The sequence below is a fragment of the Vanessa cardui genome, chromosome 6 (assembly GCF_905220365.1).
Source record: "Vanessa cardui chromosome 6, ilVanCard2.1, whole genome shotgun sequence".
Classification (NCBI taxonomy): domain Eukaryota; kingdom Metazoa; phylum Arthropoda; class Insecta; order Lepidoptera; family Nymphalidae; genus Vanessa; species Vanessa cardui.
In genome coordinates this window covers 6,151,207-6,175,243 of record NC_061128.1, presented here as the reverse complement: position 1 = coordinate 6,175,243, position 24,037 = coordinate 6,151,207, and the positions used below count along the sequence as shown (strand labels likewise).

The 24,037-nt window shown below is 34.8% G+C and overlaps 1 protein-coding gene across 8 annotated transcripts in view; it reads left to right on the top strand.

Moving 5' to 3' along the window:
* LOC124530166 overlaps positions 1–24,037 on the top strand; it is a 206,892-nt gene that overhangs the window by 124,701 nt on the left and 58,154 nt on the right. For all 8 annotated transcript variants that reach the window (XM_047104169.1, XM_047104163.1, XM_047104166.1 and 5 more), the window contains one exon: positions 8,800–9,022. In XM_047104169.1, the coding sequence (XP_046960125.1) occupies positions 8,800–9,022 (223 nt within the window). The remainder of the gene's footprint in view (positions 1–8,799; positions 9,023–24,037) is intronic.

Here is a 24,037-nt window from a genome sequence, read left to right as displayed (position 1 = left end):
AAGCTTTTTATCCTGAATAAATACACGGTTCAAACGGGATAGCCGAAAAATAAAACAAATGTTTGTAATCAATAAAGTGTTACAGCTGAATCTATACTTATTATTTATGATATTATCTTACTCATAATTTAAATTCGAGTGGATGGATGTTTGTTACTGAATCACGCTGAACAGATTTTAATTAAAAATATTTAAGAGAGAGATTATAGTCTGGAATAGCACATAGGTTACTTTTTTATTCCAAAAATAGTACTTAACATATGCATGTCACGAAAACTAGTAATACCCTACTTTACTTATATTATTTCAGTGTCTAATTTGAATCCTGAAATAATGGTATTTATAAATTAACAATACCAAGAGAGTTTTATATACGAGCGCTTATATACGAGTCTATAATATGTAGTAGTAGTAAATACTCATATAATATATAGTAGAAAGAAGATGTCTGTAGTAGATCTACGGAACCAAAAGTGTTAAATAAGAAATCTTTTATATGTATTATGTCAAATATTCTTAGCTGCGAATCAGCTTCTGTATATCTAAATAATAAAGTGGCACAGTCTTGCAATCGACTGACAGCTTCATTAATAATCGTACCGTCATGTAAAATGGCGATATAATTAATCGCGGTGCGCCGTTTTATAATTAGCAAGAAAGTACAGCTACCACCGATTCAGAATGCAGAGTAAACTGAGAAACCCTTCAAAAAGACTCACATGGCTAATAAATAATCTTTTAAAACAAAATTAATCAATAAAATAGTATCAATTGTAAATAAAATTTTGGTCGATTTCAAGTTAACGATTCATCGAACAAACTGCGATGGTTCAGTACTTTAGCACGTCCGTCATGTAGAAGAGCACTCTGGGTAAAAGGGATTTAGCCTTGATCGCTGAAGTATTGTAAAAAAAATAAAAAAATCTTTCATTTGAATGCAAATTGGATTTTTTCAATGATTCATTTTATTAAAAGATATATTTGTTCTTCATATTTCAGTAGTGTCGATAATTATAAAAAATATAATATAACTACTATCTACCCCTGCTACTTCGAGTACCTACATTTGAATTTAACAAAAAAAAATAATGTTTTACCCTAAATTACTTATGATAGGTCACATCAAAATCGGTCCAGCCATCCGACATCCAACAAATTAGCTGCAACAAACAGACAGGCAGACAAAAAATTAATAAAGTTGTTTTTTGTTATATATTTACCGTATATACATACAAATGGATTTAGTAAAAATTCTTTACTTTAAAATAACAAACAGACACTGCAATTGTATTGTATGTATAGATGTCAACACAAAGGGGGCTATAGATAATAATCTTATGATAACATGGGTATTTTTATTGAAGTCCTTGATTAGGGGTTTCATTATAAATTATTAATAATGTTTTTATTTTCATCTGATCTAATGCTCACAAAAGGAAATATAATCATCTTCTTACATTGTCAATACGCCTCCAACTATTAGATTTTCTTACGAATATACTTACTTGAGTTAAGCATATTACGTTCTGTATATCATCAAAAGATATTATAAGAAATCTATATTCTGGGTATTGTTTTTAAGTTCACTTTATAAGGAAGGCTTTGAAACGGTTCGAAAATCATATTGAGTATCAAACTCAAGGAGCTTTGCTGTTGAACTATTTACCTAATTGCTTGCTGGTTTGAAACAAAACTGCAATTTCGTAACTCAATGCATGTACTCTCCGCCGAATCTATTAACGTAATTAATATAACTTCTAGCTATTTCGACTATTAATAGGTAACTATGACTATCTTCCGAGAAGATACGCCGACTACATATAACAATTAACAGTATAAATTTTATTAATGGGTATAAATCGTGCTCTTAATAAAATATTTATTTAATTAATCTTTATTGCTCACAACATGCAAACATTTATTCTACGATAAAAGGATCTGGTTACTTTTTCTAACAGTTTACATTCCTGCATAATATGTAAATTAAAAGTAAAGATTTCTAAGACTTTATTGCCAGTTTTTATCGGTAAAATCAATTCAAACTAGTGAAATTTTTAACGATCTTGTGTTTAAAACACAAACATCGAATTTATTCTCGATTTAAAATTGCGTATAAGAGCCTAAAAGAATAAAGAATAATATAACTCAAGTATTATTTTGTTTGAATCGATTTGTAAATTATATATTATAAAAATATAATGAATACGCTATAACGCTCATAAATAATATACATAGTTTTTAAATCATGTTACGAACAAACAAACAATTTTTTTATCCTTCATAATATTAGTATAGACAAATATTTTGTAATGTTTATGACTTCATCAATTATACTATATAAATACAAATAAATATTGAGTATGCAGTCGTGTATTATAATAAAACTGATCATAATATGGCCATGAAACACACAATAAGCGTTTTAAGTATGAATTAAGACTACAAAACATAAGAATAATGAAATATAGTCCAATAAGGCAATGATGAGATATGTCAAGATGGCAGTAACCCGGATATATGAGTATCAATAAGGGACGAATAACTTAATTACAGAAGGGAAGATCATAAGTCCGCGACATAAATCGTGTGTTTAGACTTACTTTATAATAAAATATTTACTATTGAAATTGTTGAGTGAGTAGATTTTGGTCTGTAATGCTTTGGCTGTAGTGTCTTGGTTACGAATTGCAAACAACTATATTTAGTCGGTATGTATGCCAATTTGAAAGATGATTTCGATGTACTTGCATTAGTATAAGGATTTTTACGTCATTCTTCTCTTGGGTGATAACGTATTGGCGATAGGATTGTTATCACTTACTGTCAGATGGCGCGGTGATTTTTTCCAAAACAAGTTAAGTAAAAGAAAATAAAGTAACTGTCTGTAAATTTCCCATTGCTGGGATAAGGCCTCCTCTTCCCTTAAGGAGAGGGTTTGGAACACATTCCACCACGCCGTTGCAATGCGGGTTGGTGGAATACACATGTGGCAGAATTTCTATTAAATTTGACACGTGCAGGTTTCCTCACGATGTTTTCCTTCACCGCCGAGAACGAGATGAATTATAAACACAAATTAAGCACATGAATATTCAGTGGTGCTTGCCTGGGTTTGAACCCGCAATCATCGGTTGAGATGCACGCGTTCTAACCGCTGGGCCATCTCGCCTCGCCAAAACAAAACAAGACGCCATGGAATTTGTGAAAAAATAATAAGAAGTTATAAAATCAGAGAAACAATGAGAACGAAAAACAATATGACTTAAGAGATGAGATAAATGAAAGAGGAAAATATATCGCGTAGGCTTAGAACAGACGACAAAAAGTACTAATGTCTTCATTAGTATTCTTATACTCGTACTAATGTCTTCGTATGTATTAGTACCCTCTTGTACGAGGAAAAGTTATTACGACCCAAATAGCAGTAAAAATCAACAACTATAATAATTATTGCGTCCAAAACTACTGAACTAAGTTTATACTGCAATAATAGTAATTTAAACGGCGAGTTTATGTTTAGTTAAAACGATCGTCCGGTGAAATAGGTAAACTTAACTTTGATATTACGACTCTCAGAGTAACTAGGATTTACTATATATAAAGTTATTATTAGATTTATAATGAATATTTTAGGTTATTCAATTTATGTATACATTTTTATAATTGAAAAGCAAATATGTTGGATTAAGAAGATTTCCTAGGAACTCGTGAATATTTAGTTTTTTTTATTTATTTATAAGGACAACTTATAAAACATATACCACTTATAGATTTTAAAATAAAGGTAATTGCATTTTTAGATAAGTGTTTTTTCAATTAAAAGTTATCACGGCATGGACAAGGACACTTTTTTCTTAACACAACTTTTTTTTCTACTTCTATTTTACAAAAGGGGAAACAAAAAATACTACCAATAATAATACAATATAAAATGCAAATTACAAAAGACAATAACAAATTACCAACTCATTACTAAACAATTAAAAAATAAATAAAATGAAACTATTTTTTTTAGGTAACAAAAATTTCATTTTATATTTCTAAATCTTCATTAGAAACGTATTTTACAAATTTTGGGACACTTAATATAAAGGTTAATTTTTTTTGCAATTTATGGGAACCACAAACAAGTTTACAATTATCATTTTTTATAGCTTAAATAGTACATATCAGTTATTGTAAATTCAACAACGATGGTCACATTATATATAACAAAATAAAAATGAACCTGTTTAAGAATTAAATGTTAACAAATTCAAACATTACATTTAATTATTAATTATTGTGGTGAAAAGATATGACAGATAAGTTTTAAAGAAAAAATAAAAGAGAGAAAAACAAGAAAAAATTAAATATAAACATTTTGTTCAATATACGAGTACAACAAATAAACAAAAATTTCGAGATCTTTTGACCCTAATTATCTGTGTAGCTCTTCATTCAAAATTTAGTACATTATATTATATACGAACGCAATCGAGCTAGATATTTTACTTTAATTATCATTTCAAGTGGTAGTGCCACACTGCATACCTCTCGGTTGCAATCGAATGGGCCGGCACGCCCGGGGAAGTACCACTCTCTCACTTAAAATCGGCGTGAAGTGGTAGCTATGCTACCGCGTTTCGTCCGGTAAGTGAGAGTTCCGGAGGCCCGATCCCTGTCCCCCCAAAACATGGTTGTGCAGAATTTGGTGACATTACCCCAGGAGGGTACCATCAGCGACTGCGATGGAGAATCCCTCTCTGGGCATCCATGCTCAGGACGTACACCGCCTGAGCAGGGATGCCCAGGCTGCCCTCCGAATTCTGGGGGGGGCAATTTTGCGCTCGCCACTGTTCGGGGCAAGCGGAGCAGGCATCATAAGGCAACCCCTACCACACTCGCTGTGGACTTCTGCAACATAAGGGGACTCAACTCCAACTTGAATGCCGTTCACTTTCACCTTGAGACGGCGAAGCCGGCCTTGCTCTTTCTTACCGAGACCCAGATATCTTCTCCTGCCGATACGTCTTTTCTCTCTTACCCCGGGTACAAATCAAGGAGATGATATCTGCTCTCGACGCCTGGGCAGCCTTGAAGGGCAGGACCTATCAATTATCTGGCTGCGCGTAGACTGCGACGACCATCCGCGAATCTACGCGTGCCTTTATAGGTCCCATAGCGGTAATGCCGAAACCGACCGACTGGTTGAGCACGTCCAATTGGCTACAGATTCCGTGCTGCAGCAGACTCCATCCGCAGAGATCATTATTCTGGGCGATTTCAATGCTCATCATACAGAGTGGCTTGGATCACGCACCACTGATCATGCGGGTAGATCTGTTCTCGACATCGCTTTGGCTTATGATTTGACACAACTGGTCACCTCGCCAACGCGAATACCGGACGTGGAGGATCATACACCTTCCTTGTTGGACCTTCTGCTGACTTCGCATCCGGACGGCTATAAGATTGTCGTCGATCCCCCTCTGGGCACGTCGGACCACTGTCTCGTCCGGAGTACAGTGCCAGTTACACGATACTCACGACCTCGTTTCGCGGGCTGTCGTCGCGTGTGGCACTACAAGTCAGAAGATTGGGATGGGATGCGGTCCTTCTTTGCATCTTACCCATGGGGGCGAGTTTGTTTCTCGATGGATGATCCGAGCATTGTTGCTGACTCTGTCGCCGATGTGGTGCTTCATGGTGTGGAACTTTTCATTCCATATTCTGCGGTGCCCATTGGTGGCAAGTCCCAGCCCTGGTTTGGTCGCCTCTGTAAGACGGCTTCACGCCGAAAATGGGAACGCTACCAAGACTGGGCTAACGCATCGGCGTTTCGTGATACAAACACCAGCACATTCAGAAAGGAATATAACTCTGCCTCCAGGTCCTTCAAAAACGTGATAGCTGAGGCGAAGTCGAAGTACATTGGCAGAATTGGCGAGAGACTGGTGCGCTTCCCATCAGGAACACGTGCGTTCTGGTCTCTCGCTAAGGCTGTCCTAGGGAATTTCTGTCAGCCTTCTTTTCCATCTTTGCACAGGGACGGTGAGTCATTGGCCCATACCGCGAAGGAGAAGGCCGATCTTTTAGGGTCTCTCTTCGTGTCGAACTCGACTCTGGATGACCAAGGAAAGTCACCACCATCAATCCCGCGATGTGATACGACGATGCCGGAGGTTAAATTTCGGCAAAGTGCAGTTCCGAAAGCACTTCTTTCCTTGGACATTCACAAGTCGAGTGGACCCGATGGCATCCCTCCAATCGTGCTACGGACATGTGCTCCCGAGTTGGCACCGGTCTTAACGCGTCTTTTCCGGCAATCCTACGCATTAGGCGTCGTCCCGAACTCCTGGAAGACTGCTTTGGTGCTCTGGTGATCCCTAAAAAAGGCAACCGCTCAGATCCGTCCAATTATAGGCCTATAGCCATCACCTCCTTGCTCTCCAAGATAATGGAGTCCCTTATTAACTGCCAGCTCCTGCGGTACCTAGAGGAGAATCAGCTGATTTGTGACCGCCAGTACGGTTTCCGTCGGGGTCGCTCAGCCGGTGATCTTCTAGTTTACCTTACTCACAGGTGGGCTGAAGCAGTTGAGAGCAAGGGGGAGGCATTAGCAGCCAGCTTGGACATAGCGAAGGCCTTCGATCATGTATGGCTCAAAGCGCTTCTTTCGAAGCTTCCTTCCTATGGGCTTCCCGGGAAATTATGCAATTGGATTACCAGCTTTTTGGCAGATCGGAGCATCAAGGTCGTTGTCGACGGTGCATGCTCTGACTTAAAATTCGTCAATGCTGGTGTTCCACAAGGCTGCGTTCTATCACCCACTCTGTTTCTTCTGCATATCAATGATTTGTTGCAAATCGGGAACATTCATTGCTATGCAGACGACAGTACCGTTGACACCTTATACACCGGCCGCGCTAATATATCTCCCGGGAAAACGTCGAAGAAAACCGGAACAAACTTGTGTCTGAAATCGAGTCTTCGTTAAACGAAGTCTCGAACTGGGGCCGGCTAAATTTAGTCCATTTCAACCCCAAAAAGACGCAAGTTTGCGCGTTAACCGCTAAAAAAACACCATTTGTCGTATCTCCACGATTTGAGAACATCCCGATAGCCGCTACAGGTAGTATCGGAATACTTGGCGTTGATATTTCGAGCCTCGTTCAGTTCCGCGGTCAATTGGAAGGCAAAGCCAAATTGGCTTCAAAGAAGCTCGGTGTGCTCAGCAAGGCGAGACAGTATTTCACGTCGGCCCATCGCCTAAAACTTTACAAGGCGCAAATTCGGCCTCACGTGGAGTACTGCTCTCACCTCTGGGCGGGTGCTCCCCAGTACCAGCTCCTTCCATTTGACCGCATGCAACGTAGAGCGGCTCGAGTTATCGACGATCAAGCCCTTTCCGATCTCCTTGATCCTTTGGCTTTGCGTAGAGATGTTGGATCACTCTGCATCTTCTACCGAATTTTTCACGGGGAATGTTCCGAGGAATTGTTCGGATTAATCTCGGCTGCTGAATTTCACAATTTATTATTTAAATTATTTCAATTTATGTTTAGTTATTTTGGTGATTGTTTTTTCGGTACACTTTATATTTTAAGATTATTTAACTAAAGTTAATAAACGTTAACCAATTTCTTTTGGTAATTTAAAAAACTTTTTTTTAAATTATAAAATCATAAAAAAAAACAATTAAAATTTCAAGTCACTCTTCATACAACTTTTTCAAAGGTATATATGAACGTACACATACATGTACACAAAAAATGAACTCCAACACCTATACGGTTCCATTAACTTGAAAGCTTTCAACTTTATTGTCGATATTCCATTTTATAAATTGTACCGAATACAAGGATAACACACGTAATTCATTTTACCAATAAATTAACATTAACGGTGAAAATTAATAGCGAGTAACAAAAGGTCATACTTTATTACTTTTTAATAAATTTGATCAACATCGAAAACAGACTGATCTAATCAGAGTGGACAAATATTGTATAGTAGAATAAATACTTTAAGTCTACCCTTTCATTAATTGTAGACCCGTTGATGATTTGACCTTACAGAGGACGGACGATATTGGATATTAATAGGTATTATTATTTAATGGGTTATATAAACAATGGGCACAGGAAAGACCGATTAAATTAACTAGTGATGACATTTATTTAATATTAATTTACTAGCTATTCGTGCTGGCTATTTATACTCCCAGATTCGTACGGATAATATCAGATAATCGATTCTAATTGGCCTGGATAGCCTACGGCCTTTAATTTATTTAAGAGGATGGTTTTGAGCTTCTTTTACCACATTCGTTAGTTAGTGGTTACGTGTTCCTAACATTAAATAAATTATCAATCTATCTAAAATTTCAAGCATTATTTTGCAAGTATTTATTCAATACCTTGACATGTCTGTTAAAATTTCTAGTTTTAATTCCAGAGATCACGCTCTCGTTAGTTGTTATCGGGTGATATACCTAAAATTAATTTTATTTGATTTCAATATTGATTAAAGATACTTCATAAATTAACCTGAATTGTTTTAAATTGTAGTTGTGTGTGTGAACCAATAAACCAAACAAACCTCTTTAATTACCCCTTATATCATTGAAATAAATAAGGTTAACACGAACGTTTTACTACCTTCATAAAGCACATAAAAAAATATATAAAAATTAATACAAGCTCTCATAGTTAGAGCTATACAGCACCTTACACATATCCTATAATACGACAAAATCAAACTATAAGAATAAAATTATACGTGCCAAATTGCTTACCAATGGTATTCAATTTTCAGAGCCAGCTGTCCCTCTTCTCTTTTCCATACATGGGAGACACTACTGCAGGAAGTTGAAGCTGATGTCGTATGTTACAACAACGCCGCTTCATCGCTTGAGAGAGTGGTAGCGACCCCGCTTATTGAGAAAACCTTCCACATGAAGGTGCAAGCGAGAAAACTCTTCGCTCATCGAGAAGGCTGCGAAGTAATACTCGGGAAGGCTGATGATCAACTTAACAAGGTAGGTACATTATATATACCAGCAAAATAAATTTTAATATAATTAATGTATATTTAAAATCTAAAGAATATTTGCAATGACCAATGGGAGCAGCTTGGGAGTTACTCAAAAAAAAGTCCCTGCCTCTTTATAGGTTGGATCCCATTTTCAATTTTGAATACATTATATTATGGTTTGAGGGAACGATAATTAAAATCGTTTCACAATTGGCGACGGTATTAAGTAACATATGTATATAGACCAGGTATCAAATCTACGAGATATACTATGCTAGCCTTACACATTAATGTCTACATTCTAATTCAATTTCGAGGGATAATTATGTTATCAAATTAAAATGGGCGAACAATGAGATTTGAGGACCGTAGACAGACATAAAATATTTCTTTTCCTATTTGAAGTCAGCTAAAAGTATACATAAAAATTATTATAAGTATTTTGTTTTCTTTTTTATTCTGATCCGAATTAAGATTATGATCAAATTTAATAAAAAAAAAGTAAATATATAATAATTACATATCAGTAATTAAGATTAGTTCTTATGAACCTTAAGACGTAAAACTGTATATTAAGTAGAGCGCTTAAAATATCCTGCTTTTGTAGCAAACGAGCACATCACATTCACCAATAGAACTTTATGGGTAGGTAGCATCACCTTTCCTACCGCAAAACAGCATTACTTTGTATTGTTGTTTTTGTTTGATGTCCTGGTTTGAAGGATGAGTGATATAATTATAGGCACAAGGGAAATAACAACGACCTCGTGCATAATTAAATTTAACAAATAAATATATTTTTGTAGCCTAAGTTATGACATCTGCCAGTGAAAGTCTTTGCAAAATCGGTCAAGCCGTTCTAGAGATTACCCAGAATAAATAGACAGAGAGACAGACAAAAATTGTAAAAATATAATTTTATTTATTTATGTGCCATGTATACATAAAAAAGCAGTTATTTTAATATTACAAACAGACACTCCAAATTTATTATATGTACTTTTAGCCTTTAAAAATCATCAAAAACAAAACCTAGTTCTCTACAGATCTAATTATATCTATAACATAAAATTAGTCAGTAGTATTAAAATTCAACACTCAATTTTAATTTTAACACGGAAGTTACAACACATTAAAACTTTCACTTAACCGTGTAATGTATATGAACATACGGAACCAGATGTTATCTTAATCGAATATTCGTTTCAGCGAAGTACAATCCTCTTACAGACTACAGTAAAGGTTGTTTTGTTTCATTTTATTTTCATGTAAAGCTTAAAAGAACAAAGAGGTGCAAAATATTTTATTTATGTTGAATTATAGTATTCACACAGTATTTATTCGGTAAAAGGAATTACTGATAGATTTTTTGCTTTTTATTCCGAACATCACAGCGATCGTGACTACGATATACCTACTAAATATTATTACATATATAAAATCATTGATTTGCAACTGTTTTTATATACGTATGCCGTGACGACAAAAACGGCAAGCCTCTTCTGCTGTCTGTGCATATACTACCCACCGCTCTACTATGTACTATACATATAAAACCTTTTTTTTAATTTTACTAGATATTTATTTATTACTTTTCTTTTATAGACATCTATTTTGTTGTTTCATGTCGTAAAGGCCTCAATTAAAATATCGAAACACACGTTCATTAGAAATAATTACACATTTTTTGTGTCCCTTAACGTAAGTAATAATTAACATCAATCGCGTGTCTTCTTCGATGCCGTTTATAATCCAAACAAACTATAGAGATGTCACGAACTGCGATGACTGCCATTGTTTATTTACGATACATTCTTACATAGTTTTGATAATATCGTCTCTTATGCAAAACCTAAATAAACATTTAAAATAATATAACGGTTTTACATAACAATAAAACCGATATTATGTGCCGAGAGGAAAACATACAGCATTGCTTTGAAGAAGCAGTGTATACTTAGCCTTATATTTGCGGTCTATGCTTTCGAGTAGGGTAGTTCAACATCCCCCTCTCCAGATGGCGTCAGTGACGCACCAGCAAGACGGGAACCGTTTTCATTTCGAATTTCATAGTCTTCACCAGGAAGAACTTCCTGCAATGCTGTATGTTTTCCTCTCGGCACATAATATCGGTTTTATTGTTATGTAAAACCGTTATATTGATGTGCCTTCGGAAAACATACAGCATTGCTTTGAAGACGTGTTTGTTATCTGCTGGTGAAATAAACATAAATACACAACGCTATGATGATTAGGAATGATTCATAATTAAATATAAAACATATTAATAGTAACTTATTAATTTTTATTTTATTTAGTATTTCTAATGATCGCATAAGAAAATTATTATAATTAGGAAGTATGACTTCCACGTCATGAATACATGACGTGAATCAATTGAAACAATAATAAGAATTGCACTTAGAATATTACTATTTATGTAATCATAAGTATACTTATTCTTTTAATTAAATAAGATTTAGGATGGCATAAATGTTTTGAAGAACTCGTTACAATTATCTTTAGGAAGGTCTATCGCGCGACAGTAATGATTAAAAAACGTATTAGAAGATTTCCAATTACCACGTGCTAAAATATCATCAATTGATTGATTAAGTGACCATCCTAAGGAAGCTACTGCGGATCTACAGCTACCTGGGGGTGCATGAATACCACTATCTTTAAGAACGGTGCGCACCCAGTTGCCAATTACAGTACGCGAAGCTGCTTTTATTATTTTATTACTGACCGTAATAAAAAGATTATCTAAATTTTTTACTTCAGATCTTCGTACTTTACTTTTTTCTATTAAAAGTCTAACGAGCGTAACTGGGCAAATATTCGTATCGTGGTGCTTAGAAAGCTTCCAGGCGGATTGACGATAATTATGTGTATCCGTCTTAGATCCAAACTCTGGTATTAAAAATATATTTTCACCATTATCAAAATAACTACCGTTAGAGATTTTGAGCAAGGTAAGATCGTGAATCCTACGACCAGATGCTAATAATAATACCATGGCAGTTCTACGAGCTACATCAAATAGGGTGTCTTTCTGTGGAGTTGAAGAGAGCCAATCTAAGATTATTCGTGGATCCCACGTAAATAATGGTCTTATTATTTTCGGTTTAGCTACTCCTATTGCTTTAAGGGTATGTTTTATTATAAAGTTAGAAAATGTTTGTTGTTCTACGTGTGGGCCACAAAAAGTCAATACTGCTGATTTATGTACTAGGATAGTACTATGAGATAACTTTTCTTGAATAAAAAGATGTATTAAAAATTTAGCGATATCAGCAGGTCGGGGGGATTTTGGATCTACTTCAGATTTGGAACACCATTTAAGCCATCTTCTAATTGCTGGTAAATAAGTAGATAACGTTGATTGTCGCCAACTATTTTTCAGTAGTTCTTTCTCTTGTGTTGACCATTCCTTTATTTGGGCACCCCACCCCCAATTTTCCAAACTTTCAGGGTTAATGTCTCTGCTTGCGGTGGAGGTCGTGATGTCACTACATCTATCATGTTCTCTGTCAGGTTCTGAAGTTCGTGTGGAACGTCTAAAGCTCTCGATTTCAAATCTTGGAGCCAGAAAGCTCGAGGCCAATCCGGAGCGACTATCAAATATGTTCCCACTGCTTTGTTCAGGTGTCCTAGGACTCTGGGTATTAGGGAGGGAGGGGGGAACACCCATGCCAGTTGATAGACCCATGGTCTGCTGAATGCATCTATATAATTTGCTGATCGATCTCTGCAATCTATCGATACGTAATTGGGAACCACAGCAGTCTCTTTTGTCGCAAACAGGTCTATCTCTGGGAGACCCCACTTCCGAAAAACTTCGGTGGTTGCTGGAGGCAGGAGATGCCATTCTGCGGGTTGTTTTCCTCGTGATAGTCTGTCTGCTATCACGTTGTATCGTCCCGGTATGTGATGCGCTGATAGGGTTATCTTGAACTTGTCCGTCAAGCTCAAGAGTTTGTAAGTTAGTGCTAGTAATGCCAACGATCTGGTCCCCCCTTCCTTCCGAATATATGCAATTAAGGTCCGATTGTCGGACTGAATTAGGACATGTGATTTTTGTAATGTTGTCACATTCAACTCGATCGATGCTATCACTGCATAGAGTTCCTTTTTGTTGCTGTGCCAACTTTTTTGACGAGATGACCACACTCCCGACATTAGTTTTCCGTCTAGATGGGCTCCCCAACCCGTGTCTGAAGCGTCCGTCGCTAAGAAATGGGTTGCTGGCTTCTTGTGTATCGGAGTTGAGTGGCGTGTGGCTCCGCGCCACCACGTCATCTCTCGATAAACAGCTTGAGGAATCGGCTGGGCTTGTCGGGGTCTGTTCTTGTCGTAGTGACGTAAGAATATTTGAATTTTGCGACAGTGCAATCGGCCCCGGGGTATTACAAAGTTGGCGAAGTTTAATTGTCCCAGCAGACTTTGTAATTCTCTGAGGTTGATTTGATCTCTTACGATCAACTTGCCTATCGTACTGTTGATGCTGTGTTGTCTCTTTGTTGGCAGTGACATTGTATTGATTGCAGTTTGCCATCGAATACCTAGGTATTCTAAGTCTCGAGTCGGTGTTAGTATTGATTTCTGGTAGTTGATTTGCCAGCCGAGATATTCCAAGTGCCTCACAGCTTCCGCAGCTTGAAGACATAACTTGGATTGGTCTTGGTTTACCAAAAGGAAGTCGTCTAGGTAGACTAGAACCCGACATCCCTTCGCACGTAGGGTCTCCGCGACCCAACATGTTACCGAAGAAAATAGATGCGGCGCTGAAGCCAGGCCGAAAGGCAAACACATCATTTCGTAAAGCTGATTGCTGTAACTGACCCTTAAGAACGGTCGGTGAGATTTTGCTGCCGGTATGTGAAAGTAAGCCTGAGAAATGTCCAGCTTTACCATCCAGTCCCCCGGTTGAAGAAAATCTGGAACTGAGCTGTGGGAAATGAGTCTGAAATGTTTTGCTCTGACAAATTTGTTCAATTCCCGAAGATCGAAAATTGGACGCATTGATCCGTCGCTTTTCTTTCTTAGAAAAAGCTTGGAGATAAAGCTGGGTGTTTTTGGGGCAACACGTTGCAGTACACCCTGATTTATGAGATCTTCTATTATTTGGGACATTGCAGGTGACGTTTTGGTTGCATATTGCCTCATGACACGTTTGTTTGGTTTTATTAAGGGAGGTTTCTTGTAAAAGGGTATTCGAAAACCAGTGATTGTTGAAATTATAAAATTGTTTGCACCCAGTGATTGCCAACGGTTTTTGTACATAATTAGGCAACCCCCCTTGAAATGAGTCGGATAGTCACTTTTTTCTTTCTTTTTGAAATGAGGAATTTTTATTTTGTTTGTAAGTGTCAGTCTTTCCTTTGTATGTTTGATTTGACCTTTGTTGTTTTTTGTGGGTATCTCGAAAAATATTTTTATTTTGCGTCTGATGTCGGTATTTGGATGTAGACGGTACGGACTCTTTGTATTTGTTTCTTAATGTTTCTCTATTTTTGGAAAACGTAGATGGAGACATCCAAAATTTGGGCCCTCCGAGAGATTGTATAAGTGACATTAGTTTTGTTTTGTCAAACAAAAATTCCTCACTTGGAGGTATGTTATTAAGAGCAACTTGAATATTTCTATCTGGTATTTCGGAGATTATTCTTCTACGTCTAGTCTCTATACATTCTGATCTTTTGCCGCAGACTATTTGCAATGTTTGTTCGGATAATTTGTACGATTGAGACGAAATCCCGAATGTTTCAGAAATTTTATTAAAAAGATTGTCAGGTGTTAGTTCCGATGAATTATTATGAGCCCAATCAATTATTCCTTGTAACCCGGATTGTAATAATTCTCTTTGATATAACAAGGCGTTGGTAGTTGCCGCCATAATTTCTTCCGTTGGGGCCAAAAAATCTTTTCCTTTATTTAAACAACACAACTCGTCATTAATTTTTAAATTGCAAAAACCAGGGTATGCGAGCATATCTGTCAACGCCTTTTTATAACGAATATGCTGCCACATGGGAGTATTAAACTGTTGAAGGTTTATTAGTTGACTTAAACGTTTTTCATTAGCCGGTTTAAGAACTTTTCTTTCGTCAAAATCTGTCTTACATGAGCCTAAGTCTAGCGATTTCGATAATTTCGATGATGGGTTACACAAAAAATCATGATCATTTCTATCGGGTTGTTCAATTATATCACTTTTATTCGAGTTTTCATTCGGTAAACATTGCTGGTGCATAATAAAATTAGTAAGGGCACTGACCTGGTCATATAACGCGTCGATCCGAGGATCGACCGTTACCTGAGTTTCTCGCTTATGTCTCTTTCGTGGAGGTTCATCATCGCTGTCCGATGAGCTGCTCGAACTAGCCCCCGATGCCTCCTCGTTGTCACGGCGCACATTTCTCTCGGACACCGGTGCATCCGAAACGACCACTCGATCGGCTCCGAGGGCCTCATCGGTGTCGTTATTCGACGCGAAATTCATAACGAAATACGATTTAACACTAAATAAGCACTTTCTTACACTTGAAAAATTATTAATTTATGAATTATAAGAAAACGTCTTAAGAACGACCGCACGCGGCGAAAGTACACAACGCTATGAAATTCGAAATGAAAACGGTTCCCGTCTTGCTGGTGCGTCACTGACGCCATCTGGAGAGGGGGATGTTGAACTACCCTACTCGAAAGCATAGACCGCAAATATAAGGCTAAGTATACACTGCTTCTTCAAAGCAATGCTGTATGTTTTCCGAAGGCACATCAATGTCAATTATATATACTAAGTGTAGCTTAATTTTATGGTATAAGTTAAATTATATTATAAATATTTATCATATACCTGAGACTACGTCGTTGAAACATATAATTATTATATATAACCTACACTGTTACTTGTTTGTATATATCATAATATATCATGATATTCGAGATACTACACATACCATTTTGAGATATCCTTCTTCATTTTAAAAAAGGAGAAATTTATTTATTGATATTAACCACAAGCCACGTGCTTAATTTGCTCGTCGATAATATTTCCAATAATATTTAAAAATAAAAATGTGTACAAACATGTTTGATGAACAATGCGCTCTCTGTAATGGTGAAAATAAAATGGAATCTTGTTGTTTTAAATTTTCGCGATTATTACACATTTAAATAAAACTTATTATAACGGATGAATCGCGTATATTAATTATTTTTAAACATCCCGACGTTTCGAGCACTTTGCAGTGTTCGTGGTCACGGGTAGACTAAGATGACATTTGTCTATTTGAAGAACAAAGGAAATATTATTAACAACTACCGCCAACGATTTCTCAATTGATATCTTGAGTAAGTAAGTATATATTTTAAAATTTTCTTTTACTTCTGTGCACACCATACTGACTACTCTCCTACACTATTCTGGGTTGGCTGGCAGAAAATGCTGTTATAGCGTTAAGTCCGCCCTTTGTACATGTTTTATTTGTGCAATAAAGAATAATAATAATAAAAAAAAAAGTGAATGTAATAATAATAATAAGAAAAATAAGAATGAATATAATATATGTATAAGAGTATACACCAAACTCAAATTAAAACGTATATATTCTTAAATGAGAATGTATTTGACATAAAGATGCTTTAGTATGATGATAACAAGGAAGTCTGGGGGCCCATTGTAGCGTAACTTCTATAGTGATAGATGCTAAGCTACAACGGAGCCCTCATTTTAATGCTGCATAAGCTGATGAGTAGACTCGGCTCTGCAGCATTTGTGGTAAAAAAATAAGACTTGTATGTAAACGGCTCGCTTGGTGTATTTTAGTTAATTCCGATAACAATGGTAATCTACTTTAGTTATTGAAACAAATATAAATACGATATATATTATTAGAAAGGGAACTAGAATATACATACGAGTAGATACTATTTTTCATAGTGAACAAACAATTCAGCTTTATTAATGGTTACTAATCAACTAATGCTAGAATAACACTACTAAGACATTTACAATGCCTGGAAGATATCACAGAATGCTATTGGCGTATTTAATGATTCATCGAAAGCAATTGATTGTATACAGCACATAAAGCCTTTGTAAAATAAAAACGTTATGGTGTTGCCGCCAAAACTCTTGATAAAATCTTATAAGTTGATACGCAAACCAAAGAAAACAACAGAAGTTTATTAATGGAATAAAATGTAATAGTGGTAAAAAGGTGTTTCGCGAGGATCACCTTTTGGGCCAATTTTATTTTTGCTATTTTTTATATTTGCTATTAATTTATATATTATTATAAATGATCTTTATGTTTATGTTAAAAGTATTTACAATATTATATTGTTTCCTGAAAATACTATATAAGTATTTAAGTTTGACAGAAAACAAGCTAATTATGATAATGTTAACAATGCATTGAAAGTTAATATACAAAAATAATTTAGTCCTAAATGCTAAAAAGGTGCTACTGGTCTTATTTAATTTAATAAAGAAAAAATAAAAACTAACTTTAAATTATAGTAATGTGTAATAGGTACAGTATTTGAGGCAACACTTTAGACTCAAAACTTTACTAGAATCCCAATTTACCGCCCCTTACAGGGAGACTCAGCTCACAGCGTACGCGGTTAGAAAAGTTAGACTTCTTGCCGATACTGTTCGCTTACTGTACTGTACAAAATTTCTGAGTACTATTATTAGTAGGTACTACGGTAGTATTACGGTATTTTGCTTTCAGATAGTTTAACAGATATTGAAACTGTTATAATTCTGCTTAAAAATAATTGAATTGTTTTCAATTTTAAAGCTCGAGACACCTATGTCATAATAATTATATTTATTCATAATATAGATGTTTTGGAAATAACTCGTGACTATCTTCTAAATGTTGTAATACCTAGTTTCCGCCTTCACAAGTCAATACGTCCTACCCAAGGAACGTTATTCGCGTCTGCGCATGTTGATTTTTAACTTGGTCTTTTAATGTTGGCCTTGATTGATGATATGATACAGATTATATTCATACGCTGTTAGTTTTAATTTTTTATTCAATACTAGTCCCGATCAAGTAGGAAATACCATGGAAAACATTATTGGTACACAAACCGAATTTTCTTAATTGCTCTAGTTATAAAACCTGCCCACATTTTCCTCGGGTTCTATTTGAACTTCCATTTTCCAATTTCCCCCTTTTAAACGATTAATTATAAAAAACCGTTCAACTGCCCCATTTGACTAATAAACAAATAAACAGAAGGTAGACTTCTGTTTATCATAGTTTTTATATTACTAACATTGAAAAATTGTCATACAAAGTTTTCGTTCTCGGTTTAATCCCATAGGGAATAAATACTGAAAAATCCTTTCTTAGTGCTTACCTTCGACCCTTAAGGAATTCCTGTTCAAAATTCAATCCTGTTTGTCAGGTCAGACATTTTACAATTTTATGAAGTAAATATTAGCAATATTTTTACTTTGTACCATATCAGAAACTTTTATCCAGACAATTGGCGGTCATCAGACACCAAATTATTTGAACCATTAGATCCTCCAGTATAATTTTGAACGGAAACTAATTATAACCCCGTAATAACAAGTGTAGTGAAAACATATTGACTATAATTTCGTATTTTTATTGCCGTTTTTATTTAACTGTCTTTGTGACTGATTCAAAATCGCTTACCATCGATATTTATAGAAAATTTTATCATTCTGTCGATCCTTGGAGAAATGTAGTCTTTTTTTGTATTGAAGTTTACAATACAAAGGCTAAACGATTTTCTTTATGTTACCTTATAATAGTCGTTTCTAACAAGCATTTTAATTAATAATGTTGCTTCAACTAATTGCCTGCAGATTAGCAAATAGATGTTATTAAGTTTCTTTTGTCTCTATAAAATTTCTAGGACCATAATCAGATATATTGTTTTGTTTATAATAAGGTTACCAAAAACTAATAATGTTTCGGCACTAATTCAATATCTGCAATCTTGATTAACATTTATTTTAATTGTAAATAATTCAATAACTCAATAAAATATATATATCAAAATCAAAAAATACTTTTTTCAAGTAGGCTTTTACATGCACTTTTGAATCGTCATTTAACAATTAAGTGAAGCTTCCACCGGTTCTCAAAGTAGATTCTACCGAGAAGAACTATGTATATATATATATATATATATATATATATATATATATATATATATATATATATATATACATAGGGCATTTATTTAATGGCATGGTATATTGTTTTATTTTGTTGTCTTATAACGAATAAGATTAGTATATACTAGATAAGTTGTTCAGAAACATTGGATACTTTATAACTTGTTGCTGCCATTGCTACTTCTGACGCTAGCCTGTAAACCAGCGATGATCATTAATACTCAACATCAAGCTTAGATGTAGACATATTTGATATTGTTTTGCTTTAAATTATAGATTGAAGATAGGTGTCATATTACTCTCTATTATTTTTTCAACTTAAGAATTTCTATTCTTTATTGCTAATATTTCCTATAAGCGGCGACACCCACCCAATTTTTCTTAAATTATATTCTTAGTATATTGTAAGCCTATTGTACCCTGTTTCATAGCATTATCGACTTTGCATAATATTCGAATCCATCCGCCCCAATGCACGTGATTAAAGTAGACAGGAATAATAAAATATTTATAAGATACACACAGTCTTATTATATGATATGAGTATTATGTGCCAGTATTATTTTTTTCATTTATATCAAACCTTTTTTTCATAACCTACAAATAATAGCTACGTTTAACATTACAATTATAAGCTCGTTACAATGTTTGGTTTCGGTAACTAGTAAGTATTCAACGTACCGAATGCCGTTTTTCTAACGAAGCGTGATAAGAAAGCAAATACTTACCAAGAATAATCACTGCTAACAGAATGACACGTTCCACTAATTACCCCCAAGCTTTCACAAGGGAGGTAATCAAAAGTTATTGCGTGGTTGTATTTTAATCAAATTTATAAGTAATGGAATTTGCCTAAATTTTTATTACTTAAAGAGATTAAAAAAAGTTTGTTAGCTATTATAGTTATTATATTATACAAAATACACGCTTCTAGGATATATAGCTAATATAAATATGAGCGTACCCATGAAAACTGGTGTACATACCACTCGACCACGGAGGTCGTCAAAATGAGTCAGATCATGGTAACTGGTCATAACCGCCACTCTTTAAGCCGGAAGACAACAATAATGTTGCTATTTGTGGGTTGAATATAACGTGCTGAGTAAGCAATATCTTATAATGAGCTTACATCAAGCTACCACCAAGAAATGATATGAATATTAAAGACCATTCCAAAACAATATCGCAGAATTTTTTTGTATTTTTATTTAATGTCTCTCTTTTATATGACATTCAGTAAATATAATATTGGGACCACCAGAAGTATTCTAGTTGGATCCATTTATTGTTTAGTAAATTCAACTTGCATGAGAGAACAAAATCTACAAATAAAAATTAAAAAAACAGTTTTTCAAAATAAAATCCATTATAAGGGTTCAGTAACTCGTCTGCCATTTGTAACTCGATTTGCCGTGAAGCAATCCAGGAATAGGGTAAATTGGATCCGGGAATATGTTCACCTTCTGAAATTAGGTAAAATCGTTGCTCAAAAGGGTACATAACAATTTACAAGAATGATAGCAGTCCTAATAACAATATCAATTTTCTATTAAATGTTTTCGTTTTATCTTGAATATCATCAGAGTTATTACTAAAAATATCGATTACATATTTAATCGATTTGTACGGATGTATATAATTATAATCATCATCATCATTACTGTCCCTATGTATGCTTAGATCTTTAAAATTAAGCAACGGATTTCTATAGATAGAGTGATTCGAGAGGACGGTTTTTTTTATACAATACATGGACAATATAGTTAAGAAACAAGAAAAAATCTGTAGTATATTTAGTATCAACATTGCACCCATGCGAAGTGTAACTACTGTTTTTATAATAATAACACACGCATCTAATAGTTATAAATGTTGTTTATAGTTTTACGCACACATGGACATTTATTTAAACGGATGATTAATACTTTCAAAATACAGTGTTTTGGTTATCAGGCTCTTCGTTAAACATCAAACCTCCAGCACCTAATTCATTACCCGTTTAAATTAGGTACGTCTATGTGTGTATAAGCCAAGATTGATTTAAATACCTTCACATAAATTGAACCTTTGTTCTCGGTTTGCAAATAACCAAACTATTATGTGAACAAGTTAAATTACTCTATTCAATATGCTAAGCTATCATTTGCAATGTATTCGTGTCTCGGGAATAAATACGATTAGGTATTTTTAATACTGTAACAAATTGTTAAAGTAACCAACTTATAACTTTTTTTTTATATATTTATCAAAAAGTCAATACAAAGTGGACTAATCGACGATGAGTCTAGATGGCCCAGTGGTTACAACGCGTGCATCTTAACCGATGATTGCGGGTTCAAACCCAGGCAAGCACCGCTGATTCATGTGCTTAATTTGTCTTTATAATTCATCTCGTGCTCAGCGGTAAAGGAAAACATCGCGAGGAAACCTGCGTGTGACAAATTACATAGAAATTCTGCCACACTTGTATTCCACCAACCCGCATTGGAACAGCGTGGTGGAATACGTTCCAAACCTTCTCCTCGAAGGGAGAGGAGGCCTTTAGCCCAGCAGTGGGAATTTACAGGCTGTTGATGAATCAACTGAATATTTACTAATATAAATCTTCAAATATGTCCCTATAACTAGAAGGTCGTAAAAATAACGTCACGTATAAAAATACATGCAAACCGAAATCCTTACTTGAGATATGTAACGTACAATGTACAGATGATACAACTACAACGCGCCCTCAGTTAACCTCGTCCCGAGGCAATGTCCCTTATTTAATAATACATAATAATCACAGCAAAGTTTACCGAGAAAATGATCCGATTACACAAGTTGTTTAGAATATAAATCTTACTCTGCAACTTTACTTAATAGTTAGCCAGCGAGTTCTCGACAATATTAGTGTGAATAAATTATACCTAAAGATGACGTTAGTATACTTAAACAATGTTCAAAAATAATCTAACAACTAGCTTAATGCATTTATTTAAGATCACAAATCAAAACGTAAGATTGGGATCAAAGTATTGTATGTGATGCTAAACTTGTGTTATAGAATATCAAAAGTAACGACGGTACCTCAAACACCCAGACCCAAACAACATAGAAAACTAAAGAACTTTTTCTACAACTACTCCGCCGGGAATCGAACCCGGGACCTCAGAGTGGGGTACCCTGCGTACTGCTTAATAATGAAGGCACATTTAATTTTATTACACGTCGTAAAATATTTCAATTGAATACATAATGTACCAATATTTATATACTAGAGGAAAGTATTTTTGTAATTTCTGTTTAATAACCTTTGACTTTGCGGTCAATACAACGACACGAAATGCATGTAAACTATTTTATGAAGCATGAAAACCATGCGCTCACTTCAGTAGGAGGCAATCAAGCTTGCGGTTACCATATATGGAATATTGTAACATCGTTTACACTTTAATTAACAGGTTCGCTGCGTACTTAACGTTTAAGAACTGTATATTTAATTCTATAATTATATAGCTCACATTAATGAACTACGTTATAACATGAACATATGATGTATAGACTTGTCAATTATTGTTATTATTATTCTTGAAAGACTTATAAAACTACTAGTTGTCGCCCGCGGATTCGCTTGCGTTTTAGGGTGTTGGTTGTATGTATTAGACAAAAAAGTAGTCTATGTCCTTTCTCGAAGTTCATATGTACTTCGTACTTAATTTTATGAAATTTGATTTTTGATTCGGTTTGATCATGAAAGAGCGAGAGAAAGACACACAGAGTTCATTTCACGTTTATAATATTAATATAAATTACCTCTGTTTGATATCATGTCATCAAGTTCTTAATAATGAACATCATGGAAGTCATGTCGTTATGAACTCTCTATGACTATGACATTTCGTCATCATCTACGACTTTTAAGACAAGTGAAACTAAGGACTACCAATATATGTACCGTTCTTAGGAGCTATAAGGGAACAGCAGATAATACTACTAAATACGTACACTTCTTATCACAATCTCGTCGTATTTAATTCACCGATGATAAAAAATGCTAGAAATCGTACTATCGTCACATACTCGTAAATATTTAAAAGTACTTAAAGAAATTAAGAACATAGCTGTGATATATGTATTCTAAAGTGCCTTTTATATGTTCTAGCTGAATATATATTCGTTATTATTAAATTTTACTTTCAATTTATAGCATCATTACTTGCGCCTCGATCAATCATCAAGTGTAAGCTTGGAAGTATATCGCATGTCTAATGTCACCGATATATCGTTTGTAGGATGACGAAAATTAAATCACGATTTTATGAAAGACACACTGGTATCGCCGTTCTTTTTTTATTAGGTATGAAATATGTAATTTTCAATCCTGGTTATTCCTGCTCCTGTCGTAAATAGACATACAGAGTGTGTATGTGCGTTGACAATAAGTTTTTCTGCGTTTTTAATATACAACTGAATATTTGACACGTACTAGAAACAAGAGATCTACTCATATACATTTAAATCATTACATAGTATAAAACAAAGTCGCTTACCGCTGTCTGTCCCTATGTAAGCTTAAATCTTTATAATTACGCAACGGATTTTGATACGGTTTTTTTTAATAGATACAGTGATTCGAGACAAAGGTTTTTGTATATAATGCATGGATTATATAGAAAAGTAACCCTGACAATTTTAGAAGTTTCTTATGTGATGTCGTAAATAAACAATTTTTATAGTATATTTAGTAGCAGCATTACACCCATGCGAAACCAGGGCGGGTCACTTGTGTAAGATAAATATCCAAAGAAAACATTAGTTAGAATTAATTATATTAACGTATTATTCAAAACATTT